Source organism: Rissa tridactyla, chromosome 1 (genome assembly GCF_028500815.1).
Source record: "Rissa tridactyla isolate bRisTri1 chromosome 1, bRisTri1.patW.cur.20221130, whole genome shotgun sequence".
Lineage (NCBI taxonomy): Eukaryota > Metazoa > Chordata > Aves > Charadriiformes > Laridae > Rissa > Rissa tridactyla.
This window is the reverse complement of record NC_071466.1, coordinates 205,592,966-205,607,984: the sequence shown is the minus strand read 5'-3', so window position 1 is coordinate 205,607,984 and position 15,019 is coordinate 205,592,966. Positions and strand designations below refer to the sequence as shown.

General features: G+C 38.6%; 1 protein-coding gene across 1 annotated transcript in view; it reads right to left on the bottom strand.

Annotated features, from left to right (window-relative positions):
* The window catches only part of CCDC146 (coiled-coil domain containing 146), an 84,657-nt gene that overhangs the window by 18,026 nt on the left and 51,612 nt on the right, over window positions 1–15,019 (bottom strand). The window contains exons 5-9 of the mRNA XM_054199681.1: window positions 7,447–7,504; window positions 6,742–6,918; window positions 6,029–6,102; window positions 3,943–4,170; window positions 2,803–2,989 (exon numbers count right to left, since the gene is read on the bottom strand). Coding sequence (XP_054055656.1) covers window positions 2,803–2,989; window positions 3,943–4,170; window positions 6,029–6,102; window positions 6,742–6,918; window positions 7,447–7,504 — 724 coding nt within the window. The remainder of the gene's footprint in view (window positions 1–2,802; window positions 2,990–3,942; window positions 4,171–6,028; window positions 6,103–6,741; window positions 6,919–7,446; window positions 7,505–15,019) is intronic.

Below are 15,019 nucleotides of genomic sequence, written 5' to 3'. Positions count from 1 at the left end.
CTTAGATCTCAACCAGATGTTAAGAGTTCAAAACACTACACCTCAATACAGAGTTCAAAACACTATACCTCAATATAGATAACGAGATGTTTTGCACTTACGGCTTTCAATTCTGTGATATTATCAAATTAGATGTTGTTTACTTGCATTAAGGGAAAGGGACACAAGCGGCACAGTAACCTTTGGAGTTACTTTGGTTTCAGCTGCCAAATCTGAGACAGATTTGGTTTGACTTCGGTTTGCTAAAAACCTAAATCTATTCTAAGCAAGTTGCTTTGACTCTTGTGGGAGGAGGAAACGCAGCCTTTCTGTCGAGCACGTATTAGTTACCGCTTCTGCTGTGTAAAAGGCTGAAGTGGCTGTAAGTAGGCATTTCCACATTTTCAAGAAGGGATTCTAAAGATGCCATCAAGTTCTCGAATCTAAAAGTAGAAAGCTCATATAAACATCTTTAATCCATTAAGGACTTTTGTTCACATAAGACATGACTAAACTTAGGCACTTTTGGCTGTCTCTGCGTTGGCCCAACCAAAGAGCAGGCGTGCATGGAGAGGAGCAGCAGTGCTGCTCTGGGCTGGCAATAGTCGGGGCAGCCAGTTCTCTTTCACACAGAATGTCAGCGTTTAGCAATAGCTGACCTTTCACAACTTATTAAGAAGAAAAACACATTTGAAGGAAGTGTTCCTGTAATTTCCTTATTTTACAAGCCAGCCATTCTGCATTTAGCACGTGATTTAAAGTAAGAGAAATTTAGGAAAGCACACTGATGTACTGCTGCTTCTGCAATCACATTTTTATACCAGCAATTTATTCTTGTGATTTTTTTTCACTTGGAATCACACTGAATAAATATCAGTCTGGCTTTTTAAGTAGTTAAATGAACTTTTCCTACTTAAATATTTTAACTTTTCCTAGGTGTGCTCCTAAGTCTTCCAAAGTAAAATAGTCTCAAGACAGCAAAAGCCAAGCAGAATCAAGTTTGCCACTCTAGTCTTTTGTAGTATTGTATTTGAACTGACCATGCTGCAGAGGAGAAGTGGTTTCACATTTGCTTTTCTAAAAGACACAAGAAAGGAAGCCGAGAAAACTAATACCATGTAGAAGATGCGTTAAAACACCTACATTGCCATGGCCTGTTTGTGTTAGGGTAGCATCCTGCAACTTCTGGAGTAAAACACTGCAGAGAATTCCACTTCTATCTCTGCTGGCATTCCCTTCCCCCAGTCGCCCTGATGCTGCTTCTTGCAAAACACATAAAGCCTATAGTACGGCCCGGCATTAGCACGAAGGGAATCCTTTGCAGCGCAACTTAACCTTCGAGGGTCCCATTACAGGTCTCTTGCCCTTTCACACGGTGTAAAGGGGTTGGCTTGGGTTTGGATCTCACCGAGACAGTAAACTCTACCCACAGCTGTCCGTGAGTTATGGCATTTGATTTTAGCCTTTCATGTTTTTGAACAATTGTGATTCCCCCTCCAGGAATATTTCTTCGATAGGAACACAGGAAAAAGTACCATTTCCCAGATTCTCTTAGCTGATACTGAACAAAATCTCAGCATGAGCTTTAAGACCAAAGTCTGGAATATGAGTCCGCCCTTCAATCAATATTTCAGGAAATTCAATCTAAAACTTTTTTGTGTAGTTATAGAGCTTTCCTCCCTCCTCCCAAGTGGGCTTATATTACTAGGTAGTTAATACACTTGTGAATTCAGGAGGGATTTCAGGGAAGACAGCAAAAAAATTGTATTATTTAATAATATTAAATATTATTGAGTAATATTTAGAGTTGTTTGAATAGCAAAGCTAAGTATGTGTGGGTTTTGGTATCACACAGTTATTTTTAAAAACTTTATAGTGGAATAAATAAGGCATTTTTCTGCCTTGAATTGCTTAGAAGGACCAACAAAAATTTCAAGGACACTGTGCCAAGGTAGGAAACATCAAGTCACGTGAAAAAAATATTCACCTGACTAAGCAAGATTAATTTTATAAGACTGACTTTAATTTAGACTAAGTGAGGAGCTAGTATAGGAGAAAAGCTTAAGAAAGAGAGAATGGGAGAACCAGTGATGAGAGGAAGAGAGCATAAAAAAGTTATAGACAAAGTAAATTTTTAAGAAAGAATTGGAAAGAGCAAAGAAAGGAAATTATTTGAACAGACAAGCAGAATGAGACTGCCCTTTAAAATCAGCGTAGTAGAAGGCACGAATAAAACAGAAAAGAGTAAATCGGTGTGGGAAGAGGAATGGGTGAAATACTAATGCAGGGAGGAATGAAAGGTGAAATTTGAGTGGAAACAGACAACATAGGAAGTTATTTCATATTCTTTAATAGCATACTTTATATAGTGCTAGTTTCCTGCCCCCTGGAATAATGTTAAATACATTATAAATTATTTGCAGTAATGTACAAACAACCTTTGAATTTTAAGAATTTCTTCGATGCCAATGGCCAAGTCACTATATTATTTCACTCATAAACGACCACAATTCCACAATGCTTTAAAGGAAGACATGACACCACAGTGCCAATATCATCTCCCAGTTCTCCTTGACAGGACGCTAGCACCTAAAATCCATTTCTTAAGACGATTCCAAATGTATCTTGCTGTGGTATTTTTATTACAGCCAGAGCACCTAGAGGTTTCTTTGTTAGTTGTAGCAACACTCTTGACACTTTCATGCGCATAAGATTTAAAACAGTCTTTGCCTCTTTCCCTTTTTAGGACCAGTCAAAAGATTTCATAGACAGATTTCTTACAAGAAAGTTTAGAATACTTATGATGAATGCATTCATACAGACCTCTAATTTGAGTCTTTTATGCTGTGACTTATCTTGTTCCAAGGACTCATAAATCGTATTCAGTTGTAACTCCATCTTTTTTAAATTTCTCAGCTCTCTATCTTTCTGTGTTTGATTTTGAATGAGAATATCATGTTGCTTTTTTTTCTCCAAGACACGTTTATTTAAATTATCTTCCAAAGCTTCTCTATACGGATAGACACAGAATTTTAGAAACAGGTAAATTGACCAAGACATGTATGAAAACAGGCACGATCATTTTCATGGGTTTTGAGTACTGCATCATTATGGCTGAGCAGCAAGATAAATTCATAAACTACTGATACAAATTACCTAAAAAGGCAGGATTTTCATAACTTCAATCAATGATAATATTCCTAATGATGTCAATGAGGTCTCACAGTCTGTCCTAAATATGCTAAAAATTCCAGAGAAACTGTTATTTATAAGAAGAAGTAAACACATTTTTTACTATGAGGGAATATTTATATCTTTTCTTCACTCAAATATTTCAATTTAAAGTGACACTATCCTTTAATACAAAACTTTAAAGGCAAAAGCATTGTTGCTGGGCATATGGCCACGATTACAACTATACATTTACTTCTGCAAAGGAGTCATTTGAAGCTTACAATCAACCTAACAGTTTATTTTACTTTATCAAGTATATATAAGCTCAGAATTCTAGGGGATATTAAAGAGACGAGGAATCAGTTCCCCACTGAAATTCAGGAGTATGTGGGTGCAGAAATTTATGATCCTCATTTGAAAATGAAAATACTAACATCTTTTTTTCTTGCTCAATTTACTTTCTGTGTGGTACACAGAAAAAAAAAAAGTAGTTTCATCGGAGAGAGAAACCTTCTAAAAGATTTCCCTTTCAAAGCAAAATCCAGTTTCAGTCTTCCAGAATTTTATCAAATGCTTATGCTTATTGATGTTCTTCTTCAAGCCAGATCCTCGATTACAGTAGTTTATATAAACATTCCTGACGTCAAAAACAAGCCTGATAATTTCTACTCTGCACTGGTTGCAGCATAAAACTGGAAAACATAAGCAATACAGCAGAAAAAAGAAATATATCTTTGAGAACAGAAAACTGTTCACTCGTACTACGTGGCTTATGTCTCCTGCTTTCACCTGTCTGATAGGACTGCCGATTCCTTCTCTCTGTTAATTTCTATTAATTTTGTCAAAGTAATGCATTCTTGTTCTTTGCTTTCTAGCAAAATTTTTTTCCCATCCAATTCCTTCATTACATCTTCTCTTTCTTGCAAAATCTCTTCAGTCCTTTTTTCAATGGCTTTCAGGGTACTATTCAACTCTTCTATTTGGTCATCAAGGGTTTCTTTCTTCTTCTCTGCATCGCTGTGGGTATATTTTAACAAAAGAGTAGGGCTTAGCATTTCTACATGCATATTTAAATGGCAAAATATAAGTTGCTAGTTTTCATGGACGCGCAAAACAATTTCAGTCCCACAACTGTCTACACTATATGTTTGAAAGCAGATTACATGCAGTGGAAATCTTTAAATGCCAATACAGTTCAACAGTAAAACTGAAGATGGCCATGGGACTAACAGGGAGCTTAGCACCATGACAGTATTAAAAAGACTTCTAGTAAACACTTTTCCGTGCAAATTACTAGGTACATGGGTGTGACACTTCTAAATATTATTCCCAAGGCTGGAAACTCTAGTTAGTTCATTCTGGGATGCAACACAAGTAGAGAGACTCATTTAAATGCTTCATTAATAACAACCTACACAGTGCACTAGGTTTTTAAAATTGCTTCTCTGTAACAGTATAGGAAAAACGTCTTATAGTTATGATAGCAGAGTTGCAGTAAGCAGAACAGTGAGGAAAATGTAAAAGAAAGACATTATACAAGTTCTAAAACTGAGACATTTAACGGTCAAACAATTTCTATATTACAATCAGGGACTGCAAGCAGGAGACACAAAACTTCACTATAACCTTGTGCCCAAATAGGGTACAAAAAACATCCTTCATCTGGAAGGCACTTGGATCTGTGAGTGACCCGGCTGAAACTGTGCAGTGCTAATTAGGTTTTACACATACATAAGGCAGGACATGTCATGCTTCAGAGGAAAAAAAAACCAGCTACACAAAAGAGAAAGAAAAGGCTGGCTACTGCCTTACTTTTTCCATGCTGAAATGTTAGAGATGATAATTCACATCAGGAGCTCACAACAAAGCACCTCTGACTAAAAAACTGGTACAGAAGTATCAAGGGAGAATGACCATTTAGCCCAGGCCAGACTGTGAAAGCTGCTAATTTCACTGAGGCCAACAGAGAGAAGCTAATTTGCTCTCATGAGACCCCACCTGGAGTCCTCAGCACAGGAAGGACATGGACCTGTTGGAGCGGGTCCAGAGGAGGGCCACGAAGATGACCAGAGAGCTGGGGCACCTCTCATGTGTGAGGACAGGCTGAGAGAGTTGGGGTTGTTCAGCCTGGGGAAGAGAAGGCTCCACGGAGGCCTTATAGCAGCCTTCCAGTACCTAAAGGGGGCCTAGAGGATAGATGGTGAGGGACTCTTTATGAGGGAGTGTAATGATAGACGAGGGGTAATGGGTTTAAACTGAAAAGAGGGGAGATTTAGATTGAATATTAGGGAAGAAATTCTTCACTGTGAGGGTGGTGAGACACTGGAACAGGTTGCCCAGGGAAGTTGTGGATTCCCCATCCCTGGAAGTGTTCAAGGCCAGGCTGGATGGGGCTTTGAGCAACCTGGTCTAGTGGGAGGTGTCCCTGCCCATGGCAGGGGGTTGGAACCAGATGATCTTTAAGGTCTCCCAACCCAACCCATTCTATGATCCTATGATTCTATGAATATACAGTCACTAAGGACTAGAAACTGTAAAACAGCCTTACCACTACTTTACATGGTAACATTATTTTCCATTAAAAATCTACTAAGTAGATCTGATATATAGTAACGCAGCACAGTAAGATGGTTAAGCAACTTTTAATCAGTCTTTGTTCTCAATTTTTCTTTGTTGTCCTTAAATATAAAATGTTTAACTACACATACTACATTTTTCAGTATATTGCATGGATTTTAAGTGGATTATAGATGCTTTTAAAAAAGTTGATCCTAACTTTAATCAACAACTATACTCAGCTGTCTCTGTAACAAATGGATGAAAAGCAGTCATACATACATACTTATGTATATATAATTATTAATTAGAAGTATACATTTTTTTCCGATTCATCTTCTCAGTTTCTCTTCCAAGTTGTGCTGGAACACCAAGGATCTTAACTAGCTCATCCTAATGAAAAAACAGAAAGTTTAGATTTATAGCCTCAAAATCTAGTGAGATTTCATAGAAGTAATATTTACCTAGAACTGCTGTGAAAAGGGGCAAGAAATATATTTTCAAAATTTTTGAGCTTGTCCCAGAGAATTGTAGCTGTTAGTTTTGAAACTAAACATTATGATATTTACCATTTAACTATGTCTGCAAGATAAAAATTATGCTTGAATATTATCGATACATCTGATTATGTTATCTACACCATGGAAAGGAAAGTGAAGAAGACCTGGGTATGTTTTTTAATTCTCCGCATAAGTCTGTATTAACTTGGATCTAAGCAAATGTTAGAGCAGCCTGCAATAACACAACACAGCAAACGTGTCATTATAGAAACCACTTTTTAAATCAAAACTATGACTATTATTATTTCCTAAAGGATTAATAATGGATATGGTACAGCAGCATGTTTCATGCTTATTGAAAAATTATGTACTATATGAGGTAATGCCATCTATTGAATTTGGAATGACAAACAACATCCAGAGGATTCACTGTTTCCTTGGACAAATGCATGTACTCATATACACATACACATGCACACACACACACACAAACACACAGAGATAATCATGCACACAATTAATTTTGTGTTACTTTTAAATTAGCTTGTTTCTCCAGAAGCTTTTCCACTTCCTTCTTGTCTATAAACATCAGCTTTTGCTTGGATGAAACATCTTCCTTTATTGCATTAATTTCTGCTTTCCTTTGGATTACTTCTTTGCAGAGCTCATCACAATTTTCTTTCAACTGTTTAATTTTCTTTTCCATTTCCTTTGAAAATGAAGTAAAAGATCAGATAATTTTTATTTCCCCTTTTACATTGTTCAGGCAGACTTGTGATACGACAAAACCATTAACACTGAATGATGATAAGATTTTTTACAACACGTCGAAAGCATCCTTTTTTACCAGCTGTGTGTTTCTTTTATCAATAACCAGCAGAATTCTATTTCCAACAAAACCACAAATATCCATTGCGATTTATGACTGCAACTTTATTTTCCATACACACATCCTAGAACCAAAAATCTGCAGCTACCTTTACATGAAGTATCCATTTGCTGAATACAGTAAAAAATATTCTTGAGTAAAGAAAAGCCAGATCTTTTCTGAATCAGTTATTCATTGCTTGCCCTAGAGTTACCAAAGCAGAATGATATAATATAGCATCTGCTATAAAATCTGCCTCTTGATTTTTCTATGTATTCTAGAGCTACACGCTGTGAAAATATTTTCACTGATGTTTTTATGTTAGGTGACAGAACATAAACCATGGCTCTTCTCATGTTTCCTACTTACCTTTTGTTTTGGAATTCTTTCATATTCATCCTTCAGAAGCCTTTTTTCTTCTTGCAAACTACAGGAAAATCAAAACAGAGCTAAATATATTAGTAATATTGCAAACAATAAAAAGTATAGAAGCCTATCCTGTGTTAGGCTAAAACATATGGTGAATTATCATCAGGGGCAATGGAAAGCTGTCTAGATTCAAAGGCAGGTTGCTGACTGGTAACTGGAAGTCCTGAAATACTGGTCATACGTATGCAGGTTTTTTCTACAGTGCACGTCTAAGCTTTTGAACCTGATTTGTCTTAGTCTTACCACCTCCTGCAGGGATGCATTTATGCCTCATTGACCCGTATCTAGCACAGTATAACAGGTCAGAAGCCACCCTACGCTCACAGTTCCTCCCAACTGCAGAAAACAAAATTTTAACATGTAACCGAGCCAAAAGCAAAAAGTAGGTGGGTTATAAATATCCACAAAGACATCACACATCAAAGAAAGTGCAGTTGCTAGTGTGAAACTTTCTTCTTCCTTTGAGTGATTGCTCACACACACATCCCCACTGTAAACAACCGCCCGTGAAGCTCCTCAAATCTGAACAGGCTCCTATGGAAAAAAATCCTGAAAAGTGACAGGGAATGTAGACTAAGTCAATGAGGTACAGTAGAAAAATAAATTGAACAGCTGTGGTGATCTTAACCTATATCCAAAACCACGTTGCAGTTTAATTTCAGGCAACAATAGAGACAGATGCTGAAGGACAGAAGGAGGAAAGGAAAAAATAGAAAAGCTCTTAGATCTTGGTATAATTTTAGTAATGTTCCCTGAGAAAGATGAAGGAGTGACTACGTAAGTGAAGCTGAACCAACAAGCTTGTTAGATTTACAATAGGGAGCTTCTTGGGGGTGGGTAGGTAAATATTTCCAAATACAAAAAAATAGCCCTAGTGAAGGAATACATCACTAGATCCCCAGTGCATGCATGGAACAGTTCTGCACCTATAGGAGGCAAATGGGCTGCAGCAGTCTGCATGCTGTCACAACCAAACTGAACTTAATTAAGTCCTTGTGCTATTGATAGGGAACAAGGAGGCAGGTTCTTGCAATGTAATTAGTACCTATGATGACTTTTCTGAGTCTCAAGCTATAAAGCTGCAGAATAGGTGAAAGAACCAAATCTTCTGTCCCAGATACAGCAAGGAATCAACTTCAACACTTAAATTTGTGTTTGTAACTCCAGCTGGAGGATGTGCTGGTCAGGCCTCCTTGAGACAAAGGGCAGTCTGTTAGAATAAATAAATCTTTAGATAAGGGAAGTATTAACAGAAGGGGACAGGCTTTCATGGAATAGCTGTGTCACTTAGAGCTATAAACTACGGCAAGGGAGTCCTGGGGCAGCCCCACCTACCCAAAGTAGCTATTATGGTTGCCTCTGAATGTGGTTAATATAGAAGAGAGGCAGCTGATTATATTTCTTTTTTCCTCTGAAATCTTTCAGCAGCAGCCTAAGACTTTGCAGGGTGGTGGTTCACGTTTTAGAAGGTGGTGGTCATGGGGAGAGGGATCAGTTTCCTAGTTGCCAGCTTCATGGAGGATCTTCCCTGGAATCATGCACTCAATTCTTTATCAGTGTTGATTTGAGGTTGCTTCCCCCCAGTCAATTATTTCTTACATTTTGGCCCTCCAAGAAAAGCAGCAGTGCTTATACCTGGAAGCCTCAGGAGATATCTTTCCAGTCAAGGTAGGAAAACAGTCAAAAAAGAGAACTATCTGGTAGTATTGCAATTCAGAAAAAATACTAAAAATCATGAAGAGCAAGCTCTGGCTCAGATGAAGAGCAAAGAGAAAATGAAGGTGCAGAGCAGGTGTTGTTGATTTATAGCATGTGTGTATATTTGTATGGGCAGACTACAAGTATGCCTCTATAGGGACTGGTAATTTGAATGCCCAAACTAATTTGAATGCCAGAGTGTCTGAACACCCACAGAGTGAATGAGTTTGCAAAACAAATCTTTCAAAGAAAAAAGTTAAATTTAGATCACTCTTCCCCCAAAAGTGATAAAATGAATTATATAAAAAAAGTTCTATTGCAAAATCTATTATACTTAAGAAACTGCACACAAGAGTGAAGACACAGGAGTATTTTGCAGGTGTACAGTGCAAGTACAAGCGAGTAGAAGGAATCACCAAAGGTGATTTCTTCTTTGCTGCAAGGGGGCTCAGGAACTACTCCTTTTATGTGCCACTGTTTAAAGTCAATGCGGGAGAGCACAGGGATCAAACTGCATTGGAAACTGAGCTACTTCGAGTCTGTGACAGCATCTTTAGTCTGCTCCTCTGTACTGTGCCCATAAGCTACAAGTGAGTACATTGTGTTGGAATGCCACGCGGGTCAAACACAATGTTTTCACTGAACAATAGGTTGCCTAAGTGTATAAATAAGGTAATAAGGACAATTCATATTCCCAACACATTTTGGCAGGATTCCTAGTTGGAGTCCTTGGGACTGGCATAATCGCACTAATTACAATGAAACTCCACTCTGAACAAACACCCGTAACTGTTTGACTGCCACAAAAACTGATTAAATAAGTCCTGATTAAAGGGGTACTGCATTGCTTGTCATCAGTCCGTGCTGTGCCCTCTTTAATATCACGCCAGACGATCAAAAGAGCAATCCCAAAAGTCAGAAGGGAGAGCAAAGTTGACACTGTTTTTCTTTTGTCACATTCCTCACTCATGAGGACAGATTCCTGTGGAGCCATTCCAGTTTCACAACAAAGACTTTTGAATCCAGCAAAGTAAAACGACTTGAACACCTCATTTTCTGTGACATAAACAAAGGCAGCACTGAACGGCAAGCACTAAGGGAAGTTACCTTAAGAGCTGGCAGACCAACTTCTTCCACGCAAAAAACAGCAAAGGTGTGAAAAGAAAAAGGAAGTAAAAGAAAGATGTTAAATCTCTTCTTTCGAGCACCAAGTTTGGTCCAGCTGCCCATATCCAAAAGTTAGACACGTAACCCTATGCTAAACATCCGCAGGCTTCCTTACTGTCAGGGATAAAACCAGGAACCACCAAAGGGAAGGTCATCTGACATCCCAGGTGGCTGTTTTAGGAAGATAAGAATTGCTGGTTGAAGAGAACATATTTGTCTCTGTTGACTCTAAAGGGAGACCAGGATGACTAACACAGACTATGAAATCACATAAGATTCTTCAAAGATTTTATGTTTAATCTCTGATTTAATAGCTATATGGACACAGAAGCTTAATGTAAGGTAAGCAGGGAAAGTCTGGTCTTTCCATTTAGCATTTGAATCTTGTACTCTGTGATATATGGACAACAGCCTCACAACTGCCTATAAAATACTTCGACATCAATCACAACAACAAACAGAATAGCCACAACTGGCATTAAGCATTTATAATTCCCATTGTTTTATAGCCCTTTGCTGAGTGTATTTTTCAATGATGTCATGTGGGTTTTATTATCATACCTATAACAACATACATAATGAAAAGAAGATGAAACTCCTAAGTTTAAGCATTAATGTTTGCAAATATTTCTCACATTGCTTTACTTATTTTCATGAAGCTCAATAGCAGTACTGTACTTGAAAAGCTATCATGGATGCAGATGTAATGAGTTAAAAAAAAGCAGTCGGAAAATTGGACCATTAATGAAAATGCATTCCAGACTTTTCCCTGAGAGATGTCTACAGCTGCAAACCGACACAGAAATAAAAAAAATTAAGTCAGAGAGATTAAGAAATGTAGGGGTAGTTGTCAACAGAGCTCCATTTCAGTTCCTCAGCCCACAAAACAGACAGAACGTTGTTATCACTAGGAAACCCATCATGCAAGAAAGCGAACTCCTTCAGCTACGTTGACACATAGCTGGGATTACTGAGGAATCCATAGAAGGTGTTCAGCACCTCACAAGTAAAATGTACTGACCACAAGCAGAAGACAACACAGCTGACAAGCTGCCAGCGTGAGATTCCTGTAAGGCTCTTAGCTGTAATTAGTTTGTACGGACCGGAGCATGCAGTCACAGGACTAGTTGGTAACAAGCTGTAATTAGTTTGTATGGACTGGAGCATGCAGTCACAGGACTAGCTGGTAACAACTTCAACCGTAACTCAATTTATTTTACTTATGACTTGTAATTCTTTACTAGAAAAAACTATGGACAAAAGCTTAACTTTACACTTTTTAATTATTGAGTGACTAATCCTGAAATAATTACAAGCATTGAAATAATTTTCCATATTTGCAATGCTTCTACAAGGACAAACTCAGTTTTGCAATCCTGACTTGCATGCAATAGCATGTAGTACTTCAGCGAACAGCAATTTTGCTACCTGCACAAATGCCTGTGAGGGCTGTAACCTCACAAACTCTCGTTATAGATAATTTCATTACAAATTGTTTGCTTCTAAATATATAGTTTAGACAATAAATTTATTTAGATGATAAAGTTACTATTTCTCAATAATAAACTATTGTTGATACTATCACCTGATAAAGAAAAGCAGCTCTTTATTTTGTCTCACAAACCAGGACTCTAAGCCTCACACGGACATTAAAATGAAGTTTCCTCAAGCTAGAACAAATCCTTGTTGATCATATTGATCCTTTCCTTGTTCTTGTGCTAACGTGATTTTTTTGGTCTATATTCTTATTTACTGAGGCTTGTTCAGTCCTCCCAGTTTCTGCTGGGGTAAAATTAATTTTCTTCATAGTAGATAGTATGGGGCTACATTTTGGATTTGTGCTGGAAGCAGTGCTGATAATACAGGGATGGTTTGGTTATTGCTGAGCAGAGCTTACACAGAGTCCAGGCTTTTTCTGCTCCTCACACCACCTCACTGGCGAGTGGGCTGGGGGTGCACAAGAAGTTGGGAGGGGACACAGCCGGAACAGCTGACCCCAACTCACCAGAGGGATATTCCATATTATGTGATATCATGCTCTGTGTATAAAGCTGGGGGAAGAAGAAGGAAGGGGGGGACATTTGGAGTGATGGCGTTTGTCTTCCCAAGTAACCATTACACATAATGGAGCCCTGTTTTCCTGGAGATGGCTCAACACCTGCCTGCCAATGGGAAGCAGTGAATGAATTCCTTGTTTTGCTTTGCTTGCATGCACAGCTTTTCCCTTACTTATTAAACTGTCTTTAGCTCAACCCACAAGTTTTCCCGCTTTTACTCTGCTTATTCTCTCCCCCACCCCACCGCAGGGGAGTGAGCGAGAGTCTGGGTGGTGGTTTGTTGCCAGCTGGGGTTAAAGCACGGCACAGTTACAGGGAGAAACTTTATGGCTCTGAATGCAATTGCACCAGAACTGAATTTGGATTGCTATTTTTCCTTTTACTTTATTACACTTGTCTAATAGTTTTTGAGCGGAAGAATACTCCTTGAGTCAGCTCTGGCTTTGGGGTAGTGTCCCAAATTTTATAACCTCAGTAAAATCCTTCCAACAGTTGCTCCCCTCCTGTGCTGAGCACTCAGGCAGACACACTAGCAAGGAACCCGGTACAACCCTACAACAGAACAGGAACACAAACTGGAAGAGGAGGCACCATACCCATGCAGTCACCCCTTGGGGTGACCTTCCTGACAGCTAAAGTGCACTTCTGAATACCTCATGTACCTACTCAAGCTATGAAAAAAGTCACAACATTTCTGAAAACCTGCTGATACTGCAGTGCTGAAAGTAATTTAAATTTACTCTTGGAATGCTGAATACTCATTGGAACAATAAAGAATTAAAGCAGGAGATGAAATATCTTCAGCTGTTGAAAAAGGCATCTGATCTGGAAAAAAGAGGCAAGGAAATAGGACATGAAGTATGGAAAAGAGAACATAGAATACTAAGGGACCTTGAGACAAAAATACCTTTGCGAATGTTATAGTATATCTATATGACTCTTCAAGAGAAAAGGTTTACTGTTGTCAGATTTGAGTCTGAGTGCCAAGAGGGTGCTAAGTGACCTCAGCCATCAGAGAAAGTGAATTGAGGCAGGAAGTAAAGGTAGCAGAGAGTAGAGGGATGCTTCAGAGAAAGAAAGGCTCAGAGAAACAGGGAAGCAGAAGATACGCAGAGGCTCTCACTTCCAGCTCGGCAGTATTTCTCAGTCGACAAGATGCAAGACTTCTAAGAAAAGGATAAAGCAATAGATAAAAGACAGATATTCCCTTCAAAAACATTTCCCCTCCACGTTCCCTGCCTGCTATACATAAGAAGGTAAATAAGCAATATGTTTGTTTTCTGACTAAACAAGCAGCCATTAGTCATAATTCCGGAAGAGTTTACTTCTGAGTGCCAAGCACAGCTGGGACTGTATTAACACAGTTGGACAACAAAGGAAACTGTGCTCCAGAGGGATCAAGGGACAAGAAAGGTTGGTCCATGTGTTTCTATCCTTCTGAGAAATTAGGGAAACCAAGCAGTCACCTAACAGTAAACTTAGACTATCTTTGATGCAGCTTCCCCTTTCTCTGTGACTTTGCCCATACATACAGATATTTCAGAAGTCATTGCTTTATTATTTGTATAAAACCATCAGGCATCTTCATTTTACATCAGTGTTACTGTTAGATCACCCACTACTCACAACTCTATTCTGGACATTCATTTTCACTGCCTTCCACAGGAACCAAACCCATCCCTTCTTTACAAACGGGTATTCACAGCCATTATCTGGTTTTCTTCATAGCTCATTTCCCCACTATTATTCACTGATCTGTTCCCCACATAGATACGTATTCTACCAGTCCTGTTTATTCTACACTACTTCAACATTAAAATCTCTCTCATTTCTGGAAAGCAGTATCTTCTCTCCCAGTAAACAAATTCACACAGAACGGAGGCACATCCTCCTCACTCCACACCCACAACACACAGAAGACCCGATGCTACCACCAGGCATGAAACAGATTCCAAACAAGGAACAATTAAATAATCTGTAGCTCTTCAGTTTAGAAAGCTAACAAACTGGGGAGAGGGGAGTACAATACAGACCTATCAAGTCACCCTGCAGCAGTGAAGATGAAGAGAGGATCAGATGTTCAGTGTCTCATCCAATACAAGAACTACAGAACATGCAATAAAGCTGGTTGGAATCAAGTTCAAAAAAGATAAGAGGTGGCCGTTCTTGTGTAGTTAATCTGTGGAACTCAGTTGCTCAGGGTGTTGCAATGCCAAGAAGTTTATAGAGTTGAGGAGGAGACGACAAGTTCAAGGAAGAGGGATCAACTAAGGATTCCTAAATACAGAGGAATTTGGCTCATGAAATCCCTGTATCACAAATAGCTGGGGCCACACGTTTGGTTGCCGTTAGATACTGCACCATATGGACCTCTGGTCAGACTGTACAGCTGGTTTTGATCTCATGCAATATGAAGAACAAACAGAGGAAGTTTCTTATTAAAGTGAAAGAGCATTGACCTAAAGAGTGAATTTTAAATCTGCAAAAGAGGATATTCAATTCATATATAAGAATTCATATATAAGAATTAATGCAGTAAAATGTGCAAGGGTAATTGAAACAATACCTAAACTGCGTTTTATGTAGGACAG